The sequence below is a fragment of the Neomonachus schauinslandi genome, chromosome 13 (assembly GCF_002201575.2).
Source record: "Neomonachus schauinslandi chromosome 13, ASM220157v2, whole genome shotgun sequence".
NCBI lineage: Eukaryota > Metazoa > Chordata > Mammalia > Carnivora > Phocidae > Neomonachus > Neomonachus schauinslandi.
Window position 1 is genome coordinate 58,723,764 of NC_058415.1, and position 23,506 is coordinate 58,747,269.

General features: G+C 39.4%; 1 protein-coding gene across 7 annotated transcripts in view; it reads left to right on the forward strand.

Annotated features, from left to right (window-relative positions):
• Positions 1-10,600, forward strand: part of MELK (maternal embryonic leucine zipper kinase) — an 82,619-nt gene extending 72,019 nt beyond the window's left edge. For all 7 annotated transcript variants that reach the window (XM_021691389.1, XM_044920469.1, XM_044920470.1 and 4 more), the window contains 3 exons: positions 53-221; positions 7,932-8,035; positions 10,222-10,600. In XM_021691389.1, coding sequence (XP_021547064.1) covers positions 53-221; positions 7,932-8,035; positions 10,222-10,399 — 451 coding nt within the window. In that variant the 3' untranslated portion in view covers positions 10,400-10,600. The remainder of the gene's footprint in view (positions 1-52; positions 222-7,931; positions 8,036-10,221) is intronic.
• Positions 10,601-23,506: the final 12,906 nt, after the last annotated feature.

A 23,506-nucleotide genomic window follows, 5' to 3' on the forward strand; every position in this document is an offset into this window, starting at 1 on the left:
CCCCACCTGGCAGGAGGCCCAGCTTTACTCACGGATTTTTTTTTTTTTTAAGATGTCGCTCAGTGGAACTGGATCTCAACCAAGCACATGTAGAGGATACTCCAAAGAGAAAAGGAACCAAAGTGTTTGGGAGCCTTGAAAGGGGATTGGATAAGGTTATCACTGTGCTTACCAGGAGCAAAAAGAAGGGCTCTGCCAAAGATGGGCCAAGAAGACTAAAGGTAAGTGGACTGGAATTCTTTAATATGGATTTCTGAAGCTGACTGCTAACTGGACTTTTTTTTTTTTCTAAGAGAAGTACTGAATGAATGAATTGATTATTTTTTATTTTATGCATTTTGATGCAGTGGGCTTTGAGAGTGCAGAGGTAAATTATATATACTTGCTCCTTTCAAGGAGCAAATAACTATAATTAAAATACTCAGAGCGATTAATCACAGAGGCAACATGGAGGTGGGGAAGCATGGGTATAGATGGGGAACTGAGAGCTGCCTTGAGGATGGGTACTTGAGCTTAATTGTCATATCTCTGATTGTAGGAGAGTCCCTGACACATGGATACCTTTGTAGGCCCTCAAAAAATATTTCAATGCATGAGAAGTGAATTTGAACTTTGAATGTGGTATATGTGAAGAAAATAGTGAGCAGCAGACTGGGAAGGTAGGCCAAGAGGTCCTCACAGGCCTAAGAGATTTGGACCTTATTTGATAGTCCTGTTACGCTTTAAAAGGCTTAATGTGTCAGTGATGTGGACAATATGGTAAATATTGGTAAAAGAAAGGAAAAAGAAGTTATTAGTGGATATAAAATACTTCTTACTCTTTAGGATTCTCTCAGCATTCCTTCAGACATCTAATGAATGACATGTTTGTTTGGGGGAAGTAAGAGGTAAAAGTATGAATAAGACACAGCCCATGTCATTGAGGATCTCGTAGAGTGGCAGTGAAGACAGGCAGGGATGTTGCTCTGTGCTGTGAAAAAAACATGTCCCAAGAGGTGTGGGGCGCGAAGGAGGGCAGAGAAGATGGCAATGTTCCCTGTGGTTTGGGGAGTGGGTCTGTGTTTAGTTTTTGCACTGAGAATCTCATTGAGAGCAAATCTAGGCAGGTTTAGGGAAGGAAAATGATGAGCTGTTGGGCAGAAGTGTGTTTCAGGGGAGAATGTTCGTTTATGTCCTGGTTAAAGTGGAAGAAGATAGGACTTCTCCATTAATATTTGTTCCCTTGTTAAACTTGTATAATGCACTGAGAAGTTTTGCATTGTCCTTTTGTTCTAAGATTTCTCTAGATGGAAACAGTTATGAAATATTTCAAACCCTGACATTGGGATTAAGAAAACCATAGTGTCATTTCTCTGAAAAACATTAGGTAAAATTAAGGAAACATGTCCAATCATATACATTATTGAGAGGCTAAGCAGTATCAAATACTGATGGATAATATGCCAAAAGTGTTCACCTGTGTAAATTGTTATGGAACCCGAATGCATTTTCCAGTAGGAACTGCTGTGTTAGTTGGCTTTCCATGTATTCCCTAATACTTCCAGGATATGGGTTGGAAATGAAAAGACCTGGGTTCTAGCCTCAGCTTCGTACTGTGTAGCTTGGATAAGTCATTTTATCCTTGACTGCCTCAATTTCCTTATTTGTAAAAACGAGATAATTTCTACCCTGGCAACTTCACAGAGCTGGGATGTGTAAACAAAGCTGTCTCTGTGAGATGAACATGAAATGCTCTATTATAAAAGGTGCTCCAGTGTTGAGTAGCATTGTTTCTATCCATGTTGAGCATTTTAACCCCAATGGAGCAGAACCACAGTCCTAATTAGCACACACCTAACATTGGAAACTTGACTAACTTTGGATCTTTGACTCTTTATAATGCTTTAAGTTTTTGTAGAACTGCAGAGCTTGCTTTAGGAAATTAGTTTCATTTTTTTTCTTCCTACCTCTTGTATTAAAAAATTATAAACTTACAGAAAATTTAAAAGGATGGTACATGGTACAAAGAACACTTTAGGTTGTTAAGAGAGCAAATCATATGTAGTTAAGCCCTCTTTTTAGGAAGCAATCTGTAAAAATCTGAAATTTAAATAGATTAGGATTAATTCTTTATTTTACAAAAGGAATCACTAAAATTGTGATTTAGAAGTGTTCTGCTTATTATCTTGACAAAGCCAATTTAGTTTGGTGAAATAGCCCTGGATGGGAATCCAGCAGACAGAGGGTCCTATAACTTGAAGCTGGGTTCCTAAACTCCAGTCATTTAACTCACCTTCATATCGGCATATCATCTGCACTGTTATTTATCTGGCATTTTCTTTATATTGACTCTTTAAAAAAAGACAAAAAAACAGATTTGGTGTGCCTGGGTGGCTCAGTTGGTTAAGCCTTCGGCTCGGGTCATGATCCCAGGGTCTTGGGATCGAGCCCCGCATCGGGCTCCCTGCTCCGCCGGGAGCCTGCCTCTCCCTCTCCCACTCCACCTGCTTGTGTTCCCTCTCTCACTGTGTCTCTCTCTGTCAAATCAATCAATCAATCAATCAATCTTAAAAAAAAAGCAGAGGGCGAGGCAGGCTCCCCGTGGAGCAGGGAGCCTGATGCGGGGCTCGATCCCAAGACCCTGGGATCATGACCCGAGCCGAAGGCAGACGCTTAACGACTGAGCCACCCAGGCACCCCAAGATCGCTAACTTTTTAAAAACTTGAGTTTATTTTTATTTTTTAAATTTTATTTTTTTTAAAGTTTTTATTTTTGACAGAGAGTGTGTACAAGTAGGGGGAGTGGCGGCAGAGGGAGAGGAAGAAGCAGGCTTCCCGCTGAGCAGGGAGCCCGACGCGGGGCTCGATCCCAGGACCCTGGGATCACGACCTGAGCCGAAGGCAGACGCTTAACCATCTGAGCCACCCAGGGGCCCCGAGTTTATTTTTATTTTTTTATTATTTATTTAAAGATTTATTTATTGTAGAGAGAGAACATGTGTGTGCGAGTTGAGGGGGGGCACAGTGAGAGAGAAAGGAGAGAGAATTTTCAAGCAGATGCCCTGCTGAGTGGGGAGTCAGACGCGGGGCTCGATCTCACAACCTTGAGATCGTGACCTGAGCTGAAATCAAGAGTTGGACGCTCAACCGACTGAGTCACCCCCGCGCCCCTTGAATTTATTTTTAAAGAAACTGTATATTATTAGTTTTTGCTAATTATGTTTTTCCAAATCAGATTGGAACAAATACATAAATACTAAAATAAAAATACAGTTGACCCTTTGATCAACATGGGTTTGAACTGTGTGGGTCACTTATATGTATATTTTTTTCAACAAATATATAGGAAAATTCGGGGGGATTTGTGACAATTTGGAAAAATCAAAAACCACATAGCCTAGAAATATCAAACAAATTAAGAAAAAGGTATGTCATGAATGCAAAAGATATATGTAGATATCAGTCTAATCATTTACTGCCATAAGATATAAACAAATATATTATAAAAAGTTAAAATTTATCAAAACTTATGGACACAAACATACTGTACATGGCACCATGCACAGTTGAGAGAAATGTGAACAAACTTAAAGGTGCAGTATTAAATCATAATTGCATTAAAATCACCTGTAATACATGTTGTACTACTATAATAATTTCATAGCTACCTTCTGTTGCTCTTGTGGTGAGCTTGTGTTTTGAGTATCTGCTTAAAACGCTGTGTGATGTGGGGCACCTGGGTGGCTCGGTGGGTTAAATGTCCATCTCTTGATTTCGGCTTAGGTCGTGATCTTAGGGTCCTGGGATTGACCCCTGCCTTGGGCTCCCTGCTCAGGATGGAGTCTGATTGTCCCTCTCCCTCTGCCCCTCCCCCTGCCGGTGCTCTCCGTCTCACATAAATAAAAAAAATCTTTAAAAAAATAAAGTTAAATAAAATTCCATGAAAAACACTGTGTGATGCTAATCATTTCCATGTGAGCAGTTCATCTCTTCAGTAAATTGCGTATCATAGTAAAAGATGATCTCTGGCGGTTCTTGCATATTTTTTCATCATTTTAGTGTAATGCCATAAACCTTGAATAACGCTAGGGGACCCATATGAAATGCTGCTAGTGATGCTGGAAGTGCCCCCAAGAAGCACAGAAAAGTCATGACATTACAAGGAAAAGTTGAATTGCTTGATATATACCATAGATTGAGGTCTGTAGCTACGGTCGCCCACCATTTCAAGATAAATAAATCCAGTAAAAGGACTATTGTTTAAGAAAAAAGGGATATTCGTGAAGCCCTTGCTGCAGTTATGCCAACAGGCACAAAAATCTTGCACTTTTTGCAAAATGCTTTTTTTTTTTTTTAATCGCATATTGAAAATGCAGCTTTTATGTGGGTGCAGGATTGAAAGGCAGATAAAAAGGCATACGTATAAACTTTAATATGATTTGAGAAAAGATGAAGTCTTTATGACAACCTAAAGCAAAACAAAGGTGAAGTATCTGAAGTTGGAGAATTTAATGCCAGCAAAGGATGGTTTGATAATTTTAGAAAGAGGTTTGGTTTAAAAAAATGTCAAGATCACAGGAGAAGCAACTTCTGCCCACCAAGAGGCAGTAGATACTGGTTCCCAGATGCCATTAAGAAAGTCATTGAGGGGGCGCCTGGGTGGCTCAGTTGGTTGAGCGACTGCCTTCGGCTCAGGTCATGATCCTGGAGTCCCAGGATCGAGTCCCGCATCGGGCTCCCTGCTCGGCAGGGAGTCTGCTTCTCCCTCTGACCCTCCTCCCTCTCATGCTCTCTGTCTCTCATTCTCTCTGTCTCAAATAAATAAATAAAAGCTTAAAAAAAAAAAAATTAAAAGAAAAAAAAAAGAAAGTCATTGAGGAAAAAGGATATCTTCCTGAACAGGTTTTTAATGCAGACTAAAATACCCTATTCTGGGGCTGCCTGGGTGGCTCAGTTGGTTAAGCCACTGCCTTCGGCTCAGGTCATGATCCTGGAGTCCCTGGATCGAGTCCTGCATTGGGCTCCCTGCTCAGCAGGGAGCCTGCTTCTCCCTCTGACCCTCCCCCCTCTCATGCTCTCTCTCTCTCTCATTCTCTCTGTCAAATAAATAAATAAAATCTTAAAAAAAAAAATACCCTATTCTGGGGAGAGAAAAATGCCACGAAAGACATTTATTAGTAAGGAAGAAAAATGAGCACCAGAATTTAAGGCAGGGAGGGATATGCTAGCTCTATTGTTTCATGCAATGCAGTCAGGATTATGATCAGGACTGCCCTTGTTTATATAGCTGCTAACTCCCAAGTCTTGAAGGGAAAAGATGCCCACCAAGTTGCCAGTACAAGAAGGTCTGGATGAGAATCCCTTTTCTGGATTGATTCCATCAGTGCTTTGTCCCTGAAGTCAAGAAGTACCTTGCCAGGAAAGGAGTACCTTATAAAGTTCTTTTGATATTGGACAATGCTGCTGAGTCACCCAGAACCCCATGAGTTCAACACTGAAGGTGTCCAAGTGGTCTGCTTGTCCCCAAACACAATGTCTCTAATTCAGCCTCAAGAAAAGGGGGTCATAAGGACCTTTAAGGCTCATTACACCCAGTACTCTCTGGAAAGGATTGTCAGTGTTATGGAAGAGAATGTCATGAAAGTCTGGAAGGATTTCATCATTGAAGATGCCATTGTTGTAACAGAAGAAGTCATGAAAGCCATGAAGCCCGAAACAATAAATTTCTGCTGAAAAAAACGGTCCACATGTTGTGCATGACTTCACAGGATTTACGACAGAGCCAGGCAAGGAAATCATGAAAGAGTTTGTGGATATGGCAAAAAAAGATATGTGTGGGGAGGGTTTCAAGATATGAGCCTTGGAGAAATTCAAGAGCTGATAGACACTACACCAGAAGAATGAGCAGATGAGTTGATGGAGGTAAGTGCTTCTGAACCAGTGGCAGATAATGAGGAAGAAGATGTAGAAGAAGCAGCGCCAGAAAACACATTGACATTAGGCAATCTGGCCGAAGGGTTTCCATTATTCAAGACTACTTTGGATTTCTTCTATGACATGGACCCTTTTATGATATGAACACTGAAACTAAAGCGAATAGTAGAAGGAGGATTGGCACCGTACAGAAACATTTTTAGCGAAATGAAAAAGCATAAAGTCACAGAAACTACGATGTATTTCCAAAAGTTCCACCAAGTGTGTCTGCCCCTCCTGCCTCTCCTACCTCTTCTACCTCTGCCACCCCTGAGACAGCAAGACCAACCCTTCTTCCTCCTCCTCCTCCTTCTCAGCCTACTCAACATGAAGATGAGGATGAAGGCCTTTATGATGATCCATTTTCACTTAACGAACAGTAAACAATCATCATGCTGTATAGTTAATAAACTTACATATTGTGTATGTGTGTGTCTTTGTGTGAACATCTAATAGCTGTACAAGGATCATGAGACATTTTTTGTCATCATCATTACCTAAGTATTCATCATGTAGAACATTGTGTGCAGGACTCACAGAAGTGGATTGTCTATCTTTACTTAGACATAAGGTGAGTGATACTTAATATAAAATTAATAATGTGTTTGTTTTCTTACTGTTGTATAACTTTGCTTTCAAAGAATTATGTTACTGTTCAGTATGCTTCTGTTGTGATTGGAGAAACTGCTTATCAGCCTGTCATCACCAGCAGGTAGTTTTAAAAAATATCTAACAAGTTTCTAATGCTGTATTATGAATATGACTTTATTACTGTATCCCATAAAATTTGTAAGACCATTTATTCATTAGTGTATAGGCTAAGCTACTGTGAAGCAATCATATTGATTACACTAGGCCACCATGAAGCAATCCTATTGCTGCTGCTTTGTTATCAATGCATGAATCACTATACCTGTAAATAAATACAACTTTGTTTTTCACATCTTTTCATTTTTGATATCCAGTGTTAGTAATACATATAATATCTATAGTGTTTTGTGTCATATAAGACTATTGATGTAGGTACTAACAGATGATAGAAGATTCATCTTGTAAACATACAATGTAAACTTACAATATTGATAAATGTAGTACAGTACTGTAAATATATTTTCTCTTCCTTATTATTTTCTTAATAACATTTTCTTTTCTCTAGCTTACTTTATTGTAAGGGTATAGTATATAATGCATATAGGGGCGCCTGGGTGGCTCAGTCAGTTAAGTGTCCAACTCTTGATTTCGACTCAGGTCATGAACCTCAGGGGTCGTGAGATTTAGTCCCGCGTCAGGCTAAGGCTGCCTGGGATTCTCTCCTCGCTCTCCCTCTGTCCCTTCTCCCCCCCCAAGTCCGTGTTCACACACTCTTATCTCTCTCTAAAAAACAAAACCAAATAAAATAACAAAAAAATACATATAACATACAGAATATGTGTTAATTGACTGTTATGATATCTGTAAGGCTTTCGGTCAGCAATAGGCTATTAAGTTTTGGGGGAGTCCAAAGTTATATGTGGAGTTTTGACATTGTACGGGGTCAGTGCCCCTAACCCTTGTGTTGTTCAAGGGTCAACTATATGTACAAACCACATTTCCTAGGGCATTTGTTTCATTTCCCACAGTTTACATTTTAGGACTATTACTATCTCTAGCACAGCATGGGAAGGGAGAAACGAGCAAAGCTCATACAGATATAATAATTAATATTTATGTATTTCTTTAAAAAGATTGGTAGGAGAGGAGGATGGAAGGTTAAAAAGGATGATATGGATGGAGTTACTAGTGAATATTATTTCTCCAAGCTCTTCAGTGCCATCTTATTTCAGCTTACCAAGAGTTGTTGGAAATTGTTTCTGTATTTTTCTGGAAATGTTTCCCTTTGAAGTGGTACTATAATGAGTTTGTGAATCTCTCAATTAGGTAGAATGGTCTTTGTGTTGATGTAAAGATTTACTTCTTACCCCTTCTTTTTCTTTTTTAAGCTTCACTATAATGTGACTACAACCAAATTAGTGAATCCAGATCAACTCTTGAATGAAATAATGTCTGTTCTTCCAAAGAAGCACGTTGACTTTGTACAAAAGGGGTAAGAAGCACACTTAGAGGCTGTTGCATTTATTGCTTGATGTCTTTTGAACTTTGAGAAGACATGTATTGATTCTTCACTTCTCTTTTTAAAAAATATTTCTCCCACCTCGTTTTCATCAAAAAAGCTTTTATGCTAGTGTCATTGTTCATAATTTAGTCTCGTTGGTGTTATGTGAGCTAGCGCCATATTGTCACCACTTTCAAAGTTAGACTTTTCAAAATAGGAAAAATCCGAACTTCTTCCAGTTTTCTTTTCAGTCCTCTATTTTCCTCTGATGTTTTCAATAATATTTATAAACTGCAATCTAAATTTATGAGATACCTCAAACCAATTAGGGATTTATGTAGAACCCTTTCCTTTATGACTTGCTATTGGACAGGACTGGGTTTTCAGCACTTTATCAAATTATTTCACCTGAACTCTCTCCCACTGTTGAGTGAGCTGCCAGCAAAGCCTCCGTGGCTGTGATCTCAGGGTCTGAATGGCCAGACCTCTTCTCACTACCTAAGATGTTCATATTTCTAAGCATTTCCAGTTATGTCTCTTTAAAATTTCATTATTAAGGCAGATAAAAAGAGCCACTAATAGATATAACAAAATATTTAACTAGAATATTCAATGTAGAGTAAGATTTTAAGAAACAATCTTTGGCAAAAGTAATTTTATTTTTCATTATCTGTAAATGTTGGCAAGCATTCCTTACCTGAACCCTGGCTTTCTTCTTTAGGCATCATCAGAACACATATAACTCATTCTGGCTCATTCTTCATGCTTGGGCTTTAGTGATGCTTCCAGAACCTCTAGCCAAATCAGAAAGCTTTCAATAATCTTTCCTTCAGCATATAATCTCTCTTTCCGATCACCAACTAGCTGCTAGCCAATAATTTATTCTTCTAACTTCCTGATCAGCTGCAAAGTCTCCGCCTTGATCCTTTTTTTTTCCCTTTTTAACTTTTCTGTTTGTTTTTAACTACTTTGTGAAAAAGCAGAGCAATAAAAGCTAAGTTTTTTAGTGGTGTGATCTTACTAATCTCGGATATATTCCCTTATGATCTTTTTCCAAGCCAGAAGAATTGGTTTTTCTCTTCCATAGACTGAATTGCTCTATGCTTCATCTTCCCATCAGGAACCTTAACTATAGGGCACTCCTTTTGGTACTCCTATTTCTGATAATGATTGCTCATTTTTAAGAGGTCAAGACCCCAAACACAGATCTAAATTAGTAAGAAAAAGGATGATGTTTTGTGAAACCTCATAACAGATACTAGTAATTTGTCTACACTTCTGTGGAACACTGCCTAATCATAAATATTTAGGGAACTAAAATTTAAAATTGATCTGTTGTTTTTTATTTATTGGAGATTAGTAAGACAAACTAAAATATCATGCAAACTGATTAAAAAATTGATTTACATGAATTCAGTTTATCTAACTTTGCAGGTACATACCTATTTCTTAAGATGTGTTTAAGGCTTCATTTGGACTGGGCCCTTCCATCATCAGAGTTGTTATGTTGCAGTTCTAGTTATATTTACCATGTGTTTCAGCCATGAGAATATACCATCTCCATGGGTTTTCTGTTATAATTCTGCCATAAAGTGTAACCATGCTTCCAGATATTAGTAATAAATTCTTACTACTATTAGAAAAATCTCAAAAACATATGCCGTTCTGACAGGTTGGTAGCTTCAGCTTTATTTATATGAAAGACAATTTTCTGATGAGGTGCCCACAAAAATATATTCTTAATCTTCCCTGCACTTTCCTTTGTTGTGAACATTGTGGAAATGGCCTAATGTTCAAAGATTACACTGTTGAAAGAGATGCACAAAAAAAAAAAAAAAAAAAAAAAAGAGATGCACAAAGAAGGCCAGAAGATTTCTTGAGCATGAATGGCATGGGTAGCTATTAAATGAAGGGCTTTTCTTTGGTCAAGGGAAAATTCTGATAGAGTCTTTCATCTTTATTCTTTCTTGAGATCCTATTTCAGCTTCTGGGAAAACACCAGTCATGCTCCATGACTAAGGTATAGCTAAATCATTTGGAAACTGTAAGCAGTAATAGATTGCTTAATGTGACATAATGGTTCATTCTCTCCACTGGCCTCCTGGAGGCTTAGAAATCTCTTATACAGAATATTCATGATGCTCCTACTAACTGGTATCTTATCTTGTTTTTCATAGCTATACACTGAAGTGTCAAACACAGTCAGATTTTGGTAAAGTGACAATGCAGTTTGAACTAGAAGTGTGCCAGCTTCAAAAACCCGATGTGGTGGGTATCAGGAGGCAGCGGCTTAAGGGTGATGCCTGGGTTTACAAGAGATTAGTGGAAGACATCTTGTCTAGCTGCAAGGTATAATTGTTGGATGGTTCCCCCCCGCCGCCAATGGATGAATATGGGTGTGATACAGCCTATATGGAGACTGGTGTGATTGGTTTGATTTTTAAAGTTCTTTGGAACTACAGACTTGTTTCTAAAGAGCTGTCTTAAAGACCAATATCTTTTTGTTTTTAAACAAAAGATGTTTTGCAGATGAATCTAAGGTGTGCCCATCTGTCATTATCTATTACTGTCTTTTTTAATCATGTGGTTTTGTATATTAATAACTGTTGACTTTCCTAGATTCACTTCCATATGTGAAAGTAAGCTCTTAACGATGTCTCCTTTTAAATGTGTAATTTCTTTCTGAAATAAAATCATTTGTGAATATAGCAGGCTTCTCCTCTTCTTTGTATTTGATTTTGATCCAAATAAAACCTCAAATGGCTTCCTGACTATTAAGTAGAGACTATTTGGAGATGTTTTATCTGTTATCAAATATGCCTTGGGCAGAAAAACAGATAAGAATTCATTTGCATAATTTTTTCCCCCGTCTCTGATTTAAGTAGGATTTATTGAGATCATTAACTAAGTCACAGCTGTGGTTACCAGAGTTAAACAACACATTTAATATGTTGAATAAAAGACTATTGACTTCAGTAAGTGTGTTCGGTCAACAATAAGTATCTGAACTATGAACCCCCATGAAATGTTACTTTATGGTAATTTTCCTTAAGTCTCGATGTTGGCCCCAAATTTGTATTTTTATTTCATTTTATTGGTCTCTAAAGGCTAGCCCTCAAGTTTTATTTGTATGGATTTTACCAATTAAACTAGTTGGAGAAAAATAGCACTACTTCTAGCCAGTAGTGAGGGAGTATTTTGTCACTCATTTATTCAGTAAACATTTACTAAGTGCTTACAAACATTAGGTTCAGGGGCTGAAGATGATACTGTCTAGTAAACTCAGGGAGCTCAGAATCTATTAGGGGCAAATGCATAAACTAGTATTTATAGCATAGAGGGGATGACCAACTTTGTCTGGAGGAGTAAGGGATAATTTGTTCTTAAAGGATATATAGGTGTTCATCAGAAAGAGAAGAGGGAATATGGTATTCTTGGCAGCAAGAAGAGTATGTGCAAAGGTGTGGAATTATGAAATGTCATGCCTTGTTTAGGGTGGAGGCAGAAGGTGGTGCAAGGGGGAAATAGCTGGAGTTGAGGGCTGAACATTTAGCTGGAAATAAGTGATGGAAGAACTTGAAGGAACTCAAATGCTCCACTAAACTGTTTTGGCAAAGGGAAGCTCTCAAAGGGTTTTAATTTTTTTTAGAACAGCTTAGTGAAATATAATTCACATACTATAAAATTCACCTCTTTAAAGTATATAATTCAGTGGGTTTTATTCACATTTGTGCAACTCTCACCACAATCTAATTTTAGAACATTTTCATCACCTCAAAGAGAAACCCTGCATCCATTAGTGGTGCTCCCTGTTTGCCCACCTCACAGTTCCTGGTTCCCACTAATCTACTTCCTGTCTCTGGATCTGAGTATTCTGGACATTTCATGTACAGGGATTCATACAATATTGTGGCCTTTTGGGTCTGGCTTCTTTCACTTAACATAATGTTTTCAAGATTCATTATGTTGTAACATGTGCCAGCACTTCATTCCATGTTACAGCTGAATAATATTCCATTGTATGGATATATCACATTTTATTTACCCATTTATCAGTTGATAGATATTTGGGTTGTTTACACTTCTTGGTTATTATGAATAACATTGCTATTAACATTTCCATACAAATTTTTGTGTGGACATGTTTTCAGTTCTCTTATGTTTATATGTATCTTGGAGTGGAATTGCTGAGTCATTTAACATTTTGAGGAACTGACAAACTGCTTACCATTTTATGACCCACCAGTGATTTATGAGGGTTCTAATATTTCTACATTCTCTATAACATTTGTTATTGTCTGTCTTTTTTATTTTAGCTCTATGAAGTGTTATCTCACTATGGTTTTGATTTGCTTTTCCCTAATGACTAATGATGTTGAGCATCTTTTCATGTGCTTACTGGTCATACATCTTTTTGGAGAAATATCTATTCAGACCCTTTGCCCATATTGAATCTGGTTGTTTGTCTTTTTATTGTTGAGTTGCAAGAATTCTATAGTCCTAGCTGTAAGTCCCTTACCAAATATATGATTTGCAAATATTTTCTCTCTTTCTGTAGGTAGTCTTTTTACTTTCTTGATGGTGTCTTTGAAAAACAAAGTTTTGGGGCGCCTGGGTGGCTCAGTCGTTGGGCGTCTGCCTTCGGCTCAGGTCATGATCCCAGAGTCCTGGGATTGAGCCCCACATCGGACTCCCTGCTCAGTGGGGAGCCTGCTTCTCCCTCTCCCACTCCCCCTGCTTGTGTTCCCTCTCTCGCTGTGTCTCTCTCTGTCAAATAAATAAAATCTTAAAAAAAAAAAAAGAAAAACAAAGTTTTAATTTCCTAAAGTCCAATCCGGCTATTTTTATAAAACATAAGAGAAGAATCACTCTTGTATTCCTGTGTCAGATGGGTCTGGAACAAAAACTTTTGACCATGAACCACAGTAAGAAGTTCGTTTTACTTTGGGATGCATCACACATAAATATAAAACACTGCTTAGCCTTACTATAAATGTGATACTATTTTCTATTTTCTTTTGTAAACATCTAGTCTGACAATTGCAGTCTTTACATTGGAGTTTTTAGTATACTTACTTTAAAAATTTTTTAAATTTAAATCTCTTTTTTGGGGATTAATTCAGCCTAGAAATGTTATTATTGGCTCTACTACCCATCAGACTGGATCAAGTAAAAATAGGTACCCTGACTGCTATTTAAGCTAAATCTTGCTTTTCTTTTTTCTTTCTTTCCTTTTTTTTTTTTTTTTTTAAGATTTTATTTATTTATTTGACAGAGACACAGCGAGAGAGGGAACACAAGCAGGGGGAGTGGGAGAGGGAGAAGCCGACTTCCCACTGAGCAGGGAACCCGACGTGGGGCTCGATCCCAGGACTCTGGGATCGAGACCCGAGCTAAAGGCAGACGCTTAACGACTGAGCCACCCAGGTGCCCCTAAATCTTGCTTTCCTTTAAGGACAAATAAATGTTAATGGTTGCTATAGCATCTAAAATCTATCACTTACCTCTAATTTTATAGAGCCATTTGGAAAATTAAAGGGGTATAGTTGGGAGTTGTAAATGAGGCTGGGGTAGTTCCTAAGAGGCAAATATGGTTTAGATTGTTGACACTAAACTAAATCTGCATAGTTTTAAGTTGGCTTCCCTTTCCATTGTGCAGCCACACATGGACTTCTTTGGAGGGTGTATGTGAATTTTATGTCCAGAGGATGGCAGTGTGAAGAAGTGATGAAGGAACTTGTGAAGAATGGTTGAAGGAATTGAAAGTTTGGAACCTGGAGAACACTTAAGGTGTTAACCCTCAAATACCTGAAGGTCTATCATGAGGGGAAAATAGGAGACTTGTTTTGGTGATAGTAGCAGGCAAAGAAAGTCCAGTGAGAAGTTGGAGGTAGAGGTCATATCTTACTCATCTTTGTGTTCCTAGCATTTAGTAGTGCCTAGAATACAGCAGGGACTCAGTGTATACTTATAAAGTTGAACCATATTGAAGTTAAGCTCACAATAAAGAGCTTTCAGAAAAAACTCCAAGCTACCTGACAAGAGAGGGTGCCCAGGAATATAGTGGCTTCCCTGTCATTGGAGGTGTTCAGACATGTTGGACAGCCATTCATAGGAAAGGTCATAGAAGGGATTTAAGTACTGAACTGAAACCAATAGTCCTAAAGCTCCTATCTGTCCAGTAACAGTGTGGAAGATAATCAATTGTTTGGATATTGGGAGTAGAGTGACCGCAGAAGCTTTAGCAGCAGCGTTTTAGGTAATTTTGTATATTTTGCAAATTGGGGATGATAGAATGGTGAGTGAGTTGAAGGAGCAATAAAAGGTTGTGTTTCTTGGCTGTGATAGAGAGAAATAAAGTAATGATCATAGTAACTACCTAGGATTGAACACCCACTGTGTGCCAGACACTGCACTGGATGATTTATATCAGGCATCAGCAAACTACGGCCTGTGGACCACCCTGTAGCCCTGTAGTCTTTTTTGATAGTTTTATTGGAACACAGCTGTGCTCATATTATCTATGACTGCTTTTGTGTTAGAGTGGCAGAGTTGAGTAAATTTGACAGAGACTGTATGACCTGCAAAGCATAAAGTATTTACTATTATAAAGTATTTACAGAAAAAGTTTGCTGACCCCAGATTTAAATAAATGTTTTCAAATCATATACATATTAACTCAGTCTTTGCACTAATTCTGCAAGGTTGGTGGTATCCCTTTTTACAGAGGAGAAAGCTGAGTATCAGAGAGGCAAAGTAATAACTCTCTCAAGGTTATAAAGCTTGTAAGTGTATTGGCTTTGAATCAGGGATGACAGGCTCCAAAGTGCATGTTCTTTCCTATACTAGAAATAGGTGTAATACCTCTCTCCTGAAATTGTGCCATATAGAAAAGCATGATTATATATTATACGCATCAAAAGATTGCTTTTTTTAAAGCAGCAATCTTACACAAACTGGTTAAGATGTAGGAAAACTTCACTAGTCCAGACCTTATTACAGTTGAGTTTGTTGTGTGATTCCTAATGAAAATAAGAAATTCAAAGTGTCTTCCTCTGCATAAGAAGAATATAGTCTACCAAGGAAATAGGAATTGAAAGACTGTCAGCTTCTTGGTTCCACAGTGATTTTGTACATTTTAAAGAGCTTATTTTTATGACTATGATTATTATGTAATATAGGCTTATAGAATTATATATTTAAAAGCCTTTCTGTAGGCTCTGGGTTAGGGTCCATTTCCTTGCTTTTTCTAATTTCTGGAGGCTGCCCACATTTCTCAGCTCATAGCCCTCTTCCTCCCATCTTCACACAAAGGCAAGTTGAGTCCTTTTCACATCATATTACTCTTTCCAAAGTCACATTTCCCTCTGACTCTGAACTCTTCTCCCTCCCTCTTCCACTTTTAAAGACTGTAATGATTACATTGGGCCCACTCACGTCGTGCAGGAGTATTTCCCTGTCTTAGGGTTAGCTGTTGGGCAACTTTAATTCCATCTGTAAGCTTAATTCTCCTTTGACATGTAACAAATCATATTCATAGATTCCAGGAATTAGAATGTGATGTCTGTGGTGTGGGGGCATTCTGCCTATCACAATGATCAACTGATTTTTGACAGACACCAGGACAATTCAGTGGGGGAAAGAATAGTCTTTTCAACAAATGGTGTTCAGCGGCGCCTGGCCAGCTCAGTCGGTAGAGCATGTGATTCTTGATCTTAGAGTTGTGAGTTTGAGCCCCACATTGGGTGTGGAGATTGCTTAAAAATAAAATCTTAAAAAAATGAAAACAAATGATGTTCAGATAATTGGATATCCACAAGCAAAAAATGCAGTTGGACCCCTCCCTCACACCATATAAAAAATTAACTTAAAATGGATCAGAACCTAAATGTAAAAGCTAAAATGATAAAATTCATTTTAAAAAAGTGTGGGAGTAAATGCAGTCTTGGATTAGGTAATGGTTACTTAGACATGACATGAAAAGCACAAGCAACAAGTGGAAAAATAGATATACTGGACTTCACCAAAATTAAATACTTTTGTTCTTCAGAGGATACCATCACAAAAAAATGAAAAGACAACCTACAGAATGGGAGGATATTTGCTAAATATATCTGATAAATGACTTGTAACCAAAATATAAAAAGAATTCTTAAAACTCAACCAGAAGAAAACAACACAATTTAAAAAATTGGCAAAAGATCTGAACACATTCTTCACCAAAGAAGATACACTGATGGCAAATAAATGTATGACAAGATGCTCAACATCATTTGTCATTAAAGAATTTGAAATTAAAACAAGATACCACTACATACCTATTAGAATCTAGGCTAAAATCCAAGAAACTGATAATACCAAATGCTGACAAGGATGTGGAGCAACAGGAACTCTCATTCATTGCTGGTAGAAATGCAAAATAGCGTATCCACTTTGGATGACAGTTTGATAGTTTCTTACAAAGCTAAACATAATCTCACCATATAATTCAGTAATTGTGTTCCTAGGTCTTTGCCCAGTGGATTTGAAAACTTAGGTCCACACAAAAACTTACGTGTGAATGTTTATTCATAATTGCCAAAGATTGGAAGCAACAAAAATATTCTTCAATACATGAATGGTTAAACTGTGGTACATCCATACAGTTGAATATTTTTCAACAGTAAAAAGAAATGAGCCATCAAGCCTTGAGAAGACCTAGAGGAACACTAACTGCATATTACTAAGTGAAAGAAGCCAGTCTGAAGAGACTACCCACTGTATGGTTATAATTAATATGGCATTCTGGAAGGGGCAAAACTAAAGAGACATGGAAAAAAATCAGTGGTTGCCAGTGGGATGGGAAGGAGTGTTGAATAAATGGCCCATGGGAATTTTTAGGGTGGTAAAACTATTCTCTATGATTCAGTAATGGTGGGTACATAATATTATGCATTTGTGAAAGCCTATAGAACTTGACAGCACAAAGCATAAACTCTAGTTGTCTGAATCTGTTTAGGCTGCGATAGCAAAGTACCACAGACTGGGTGGCTTAAATAGCACTTATTTCTCACAGTTCTGGAGGCTGAGAACTCCCCAAGATCGAGGGACTGGCAGATACCTGCTTCCTGGTTCAGACAGCTGTCTTCCCACTGTGATTTAACATGGTGGAAGAAGTGAGGGAGCTCTCTGGTCTCTCTTGTAAGGGCACGAATCCCATTCATGAGGACTCCATCCCTCCACCTGATCACCTCCCAAAGCCCCACCTCCAAATACCATCACATTGGAGATTAGGTTTCAGCATATGAATTGGGGATAGGGGGCAGACACAAACATTCAATCTGCAGTATTATTGTACGTGAATTAAATCATTTAAGAAGGTGGAATTTCTCAGGGAGGAATGTATACTGTGACAAGAGAATCTAGCTATTAAAAAATGTATGAAATAACCTTACTGAAGGGGGAGGGGGAAAAGTTGCTGACCTGAGTAACTTTGGAAATGAAGAGAGTGTGTAAGACTCAAAACAAAAGGAACCACACATAAGCATTGTACTCTAGGTAATAAAATTGTTTCCCTTGAGAGGACAAGTTAACAATTCCGGTGCTTGTATACTGGAATTGAAGTAAATGGATGGTAGATGGTAGAAGCTAGATCTCTAACTGTTGGAGTGGGAATTTACAGATAAGCAGGAGAAGGAGGCTAGAATGATCCATGTCCATGTGGTGATGGATTAGGGAAGGAGACATCAGTAAGAACTCATTTACTTTTTTCTTTTAAGAGAGGGAGAGTGGGGGAGGGGCAGAGGGAGAAATAATCTTAAGCAGACTCCACACCCAGCGAGGAACCCAACACTGGGCTCAACCTCACAGTCCTGAGATCATAACCTGAGCTGAAATCAAGAATTAGACCCTTTAACAGACAGAGCCACCCAGGCTTCCCAGAACTCATTTACCTTAATATAAATACAGATGGTTACATATAGAAATGTTTATAGATATGTATATATATACAACTTAGTATCAGCACATGTATTTCTTTCTTTTTTTTTTTTTTTTTATTTATTCATGAGAGAGAGAGGCAGAGGGAGAAGCAGGCTCCCAAGGAGCAGAGAGCCCGATGCGGGACTCAATCCCAGGACTCTGGGATCATGACCTGAGCCGAAGGCAGACGCTCAACCATCTGAGCCACCCAGGCGCCCTGTATTTCTTTTTTATTGTCAGCTGAGAAGGTCTGAAAGATACCCTGGTAGCAATAAGCGGATGCAGTGCCCAGATCTTGTTTCTAATACCATTACCATTCTCCAATAAAAGGAACCAGGACTCCTTGGAGAAATAGCTGGTTCTATCTAGGACTGGGACAGGAAATATGCAAGATGAGTCTGAAGCATAGTGCCAGGAAGTAAGGAAGTGCTAACAACAGCCACACTCACAATGATGGGAATATGTCGTCGAGTGGAGAGAACTTGGAGTTGTTGGCAGATTTTTTAAAATCTAAGTTGTTTGAAATAGTAGTTATTGTAAAAGCTTCGTTGTGTCTGAGCAGAGAGACTTTGGGCACTTGCTTGGCTTTTTTTTTTTTAAAGATTTTATTTATTTATTTGACAGAGAGAGCACAAGTAGGCAGAGTGGTAGACAGAGGGAGAAGGAGAAGCAGGCTCCCTGCTGAGCAGGGAGCCCGATGCGGGGCTTGATCCCAGGACCCTGGGATCGTGACCTGAGCCGAAGGCAGACGCTTAATGACTGAGCCACACAGGTGCCCCACTTGCTTGGCTTTTGAAAGCTTCAGGTTCTCAGCTGTTAAACAGAAAAAACAGTGCCCTCTTCAGGGGGAAGTTTTAAGAATTGTCAGAATATGTGTGCACTCATGATACTGGGTCTGTCCAAAGTCAGCCCAGAAGATGAGCTTCATAGTATCCTTCTAACTGGGCTCTATGTCGAGTGGTCTTGTCAAGACACAAATCTTACATGTATGCCCAGTCCTTCCACTACTAAACCTAATGCCCCCAAATGATTAGCCAGTTGACACAAGGCCATTTGTTGAATATGTGTTCATTCTTGACTTACTTTTAACTTCATTTAGTTCAGTTACTCAGTCAACACTTGTTGAATTAGAACTTCATGTTGGTGCTAGGTGAGATATGGGAAAGAATACATGTATTTTCCTGCCATCAGGGTGCTTAGGGTCTCTTGGGCAGCAACAAGATGCATTGAAGTTCACACATGGGGTTTGGGGGGGGGGGTCACTTTTCCACGTGATCCTCTAAGCCAACTTTCCAAGAGGCAACTGTTTCTCATAGCATATGAGAAAAAGGGTCTAGGGTATGACCTCTTATTCCTACTTTAATGCACTGTGAAGACTTAGCTAAGTCCAGCTGTAGCTTTTTGTATCACTATCAGAAAGACTGTGCACTTGAGCAGGAAGAGTGCTGGATTCTGGGACTCAGGCCTTTGGACTCCCAAGCTGATTCTGTTTATGACCTTGGGTAAGTTACTGGCCATCTCTGGGTTTGTTTCTATAAACATAACACACACATGCAAACATATACAAACCTCTTTTAGGGTCTCTCCTAGCTGATACGACAAATGATGTTGAGGTTTGATGTATAATTAGGAGTGATGGTTTCAAGTTTTGGCTAAGATAAGTAGCTCCAACAGAGTAGCTACAAACACCTCACCATGTGACATAAGTATATACCTAAAATACAACACTCCTTACAAAGGACACTGGCCTGGACAACACTTCCTCTATATTTAGGTGTTCATTCTGCTGATCTGCTGATCTGCTTGGTGTTCTGAATTCCCAGTCTGGTTTATACACTCTGAGAAGCCTCAGGCATTCACTTGATGGAGAGAAATAACTTGCACAGAAAAACATTTAGAATTACCAAGCAGAGTTACAGAGCAGGAAGATTTAATTCCAAGGGAGACTTGGAATTAAAGTTTGGTGGTTAATGGGAAATTTCTTGCATTTGTCTTAAAAGACCTAAACCATCCAGAAGGCCAGGGTGTAGTCAGAGGTGAGAGTGATACACTTTGATATTTTCGTGTCAGAGATGCAAAAAAAAAGACCTTTGAGGAAGGGGATATCTCTCAGGATTTAATATTTTTATTTTTAAATTTTAATGTATTTTTAATGTTAAATTTGATTCTGTTTTGGGCTAGATATTAGAATGAGGAAATATTGATTTATACAATTTCAGAGCTGAAAAGGGCCCTTGAGATAAAAGACTACTGCCCCTCTCTCCACCCCACCCTGTCCCTGCCATGTCCTTAGCTGAGAGGAGGATCTTTTTTTAGAGAGAGAGAGATGGAAAGAAATCATAGGGGACAAGTCCAGGGTGACAAGATCCACCATCCATCATGGCTCCTGACCACGAACAGTTGGAGCCTTTCTCTTTACTCTGTGTTTTTTTTTTTTTTTAATTAACCTTTTTTCATTTTTCCTACTTTAGAATTTCACATTATAGTCCTTTGTTCATTCTCCTCTTTTCTCTCGATAATGAAAATGGATATAATATGAACTTAAACTCACTTGCCCTGGGTCATTGCCAGTGCTTAATAAAAGTGTATTAGTATTTGTAGTAATGATAATAACCCACAGATAATGATGTCGCTAAAGACCAAAGGGTCCCCTTGCAGAGAAGCCCCCCCCTTCCAGTCTCCTAGCTTTGCTGGATTTAACGGAGACCTTGACTGCTTCAGATAGTCATTGTCCCTTTTAAATTATCAAGGTTTCATGGAGACAAGCATTCTTCACTTAAGGGTTTTCCGGACTGTCTGATGTGCTGGGCTCTGGATAACCTTGTTCCTATGTCATCATATGTCATGCTGCCTCTCAGAAATTGTTCCCTGATGTTTGCAAAAATGAACTACTTAAAGGAAAACCAGAAGAAATTCCCTTTGTTCACTTACACACACACACACACACACACACACACACACCTTCACTATTGGAAATGGTTACACCTGGATAAGTGAGTCAGGATCATGAGGAGATTTGAAGCTGTGTGATGTGAGGAATGGCAGGAGGAGATGAGACTGAGGAGGAGATGTGACAGGGATGTTCACAAATCTAAAGGTACATGGAAGATGGATTTGAACTTTTCTGGGTGGTCCTATTGGGTATAAAGAAGACCAAATTTATGGGTATAATAAGCTGGATTTGGTTTGATATGAGGTAGGCCTTCTTAGCTGTCTAAGAAGGAAACATGCTTGCCCAGGAAGTGGCCAATCCCCTATCCCTGGAGTGCTCCAGCAGCAGCAGGGGAGTCCCCCAACTGGGACTGTTGAGGAGGGATTGTAAAGATTAGGTGATGTCTGAAATGAATCACTTGAGGCTCCTTTCTAACCTCAAGGGGCAATAATTCTATAAGGTTCTTGATATGAGAATCCTTGATCCCATTTCTACATTGTAGAGTGGGAGTCCCGGGGGTTTCTTGATAGAAAGCTCAAGTCTAGGATCTGGCTTTAGGAAGGGGAAAATGGCCTTTTCCAATGGCCCAGCATCTCCAGCTGGCCCCAGGGTTATATGAGTGGCTCTAAGCCCCAGGCAAACTTCAGCCATTGTCAACTACACATCTGAGGAATAGGTGAAGGAGCTGGAGACAGGAGAGGAAACAATTAGTCATCAAAGTTAAGAGAGGAGGCCTTTGAAAGAGACATAGACAGCAGTCCTGGAGGCTGTTGAGAGGTCAAGGACGCTAAGGAATGAGAGGGGGCATTGGATCTTTCAAGTAGGAACGCAGGAGTATGCTGGGGCAGAAGCTTGACCTCAGGAACACAAGAGAATTGCTGAGAAGTAGAGGCAAAAAGGTCAGATTCCATGCTCGTGGATTTAGCTGCAAGAGTGATGGGATGGAGGCTAGACAGGTAAGACCCATGAAGATGAAGGTCGAAGGCAGATGGGGAGGGGAATAAAGATGAGGAGAAATAGCTGATGTTGGAGGAAGAAAGGATGTTGGGTAGGGGAGAGGGAGAGAGAGAGCGAGAGAAATAACTTGCACAGAAAAATATTGAGCAGCATCTCTGTTTCTCAGATCTACAAATAGACTCCATGCAGATGGGACTAGGTTTAAAGAGAAGGTGAGGGCACCTGGGTGGCTCAGTTGGTTGAGCGACTGCCTTCAGCTCAGGTCATGATCTTGGAGTCCCGGGATCGAGTCCCGCATCGGGCTCCCTGCTCAGCAGGGAGTCTGCTTCTTCCTCTGACCCTCCCCCCTCTCATGTGCTCTCTCTCTCTCATTCTCTCTCTCAAATAAATAAAATCTTAAAAAAAAAAAAGAGAGAAGGTGAGAAATCCTTTGGTTTACTAGGGATATTGAAGTGTGGCTGTAGAGGGAACTGCCCAGAGGTCAAGTCTCTAAGGGTACCATTGTCATGCTTGTAGCTGAACTCGATGACTGTGTTAGCTCTTCTTGGCCCCTGACACTGTTATCCATTTCCTCCATTTGGAACTCTCTCTGCTTTTGATTTTATTCCCTTCTGGTTTTCCAACCATGCTTCAGCTTCTTCCTCTGTCTGCCCCTTAGATGTTAATTCCAGGCTTCTGACTCTGGCCCACTTCTCTTCCTGCTCTTCACATTTCTCTAGATGTTCTCATCTATCCTGTGGCTCATGATGGCTCCCAAATCTGCATCTCTGACCCAGACCTCTCCTCAGCTCTAAGTCCTTCTACTCAGTCCACTTTCACTGTACAGCTCCATTTGGATGTCCCATAGGCACCCAAAAGGCAACATATCTAGACCCAAACTGACACCCCCTCAGACTGTTTTTTCCCCACTGTTCCCATCTTTAGGTTGACCATACATCCCTGGTTGCTGAAATAGTCTCAGTTTAAGCCTGTTGTCCCAACATAATTATTAATAATCTCCCTTTTCCTCTCAGAAATGTTCTGGTTTGAATGATACATTATAAGGTCACTTTATCCATTTTGGACAATAGCATGACCAGTCATTTAAATGCCCATGCCAGAAATTTCATATTTATCCTACACTTAGGATAAATTTGCTTAACTCCCACATTCTCTATTGTTTGTCTCATTCCAGAGGACTGAGCCCCTGGGCAGCAGGGACAGAGTCTTATCCACTGTGATATTCTAGTGCCAAGCACAGAACCTGGTCTATAGAAGATGCTCAATAAATGTCAAGTAAAGGACATGAAGATGGAGTTAAGGGATGGAATTAGAAGCCATAGAATATTAGAGCTGGAAAGGGTGGGCCCTTAGGCCTATCCTCTCGTTTTATAGATAGGGAAATTGAGGCCCAGTATGGTGCATGGACTTGACCAAAGTCATGACCAGTTAGTGGCAGGTCAGTACTGGACCCCAGATCTGCCAAAACCTATCAAAGGCTCTTTTCAAGGTGTTTTAAATCTTCTTCATTAAGTAGAGGGACAACTCAGCAGTCTGCCTTCATTAGACCCTTAGTGTGTGTGTGTGTGTGTGTGTGTGTGTGTGTGTGTGTGTGTGTCCCCTGAGGGTTTGGG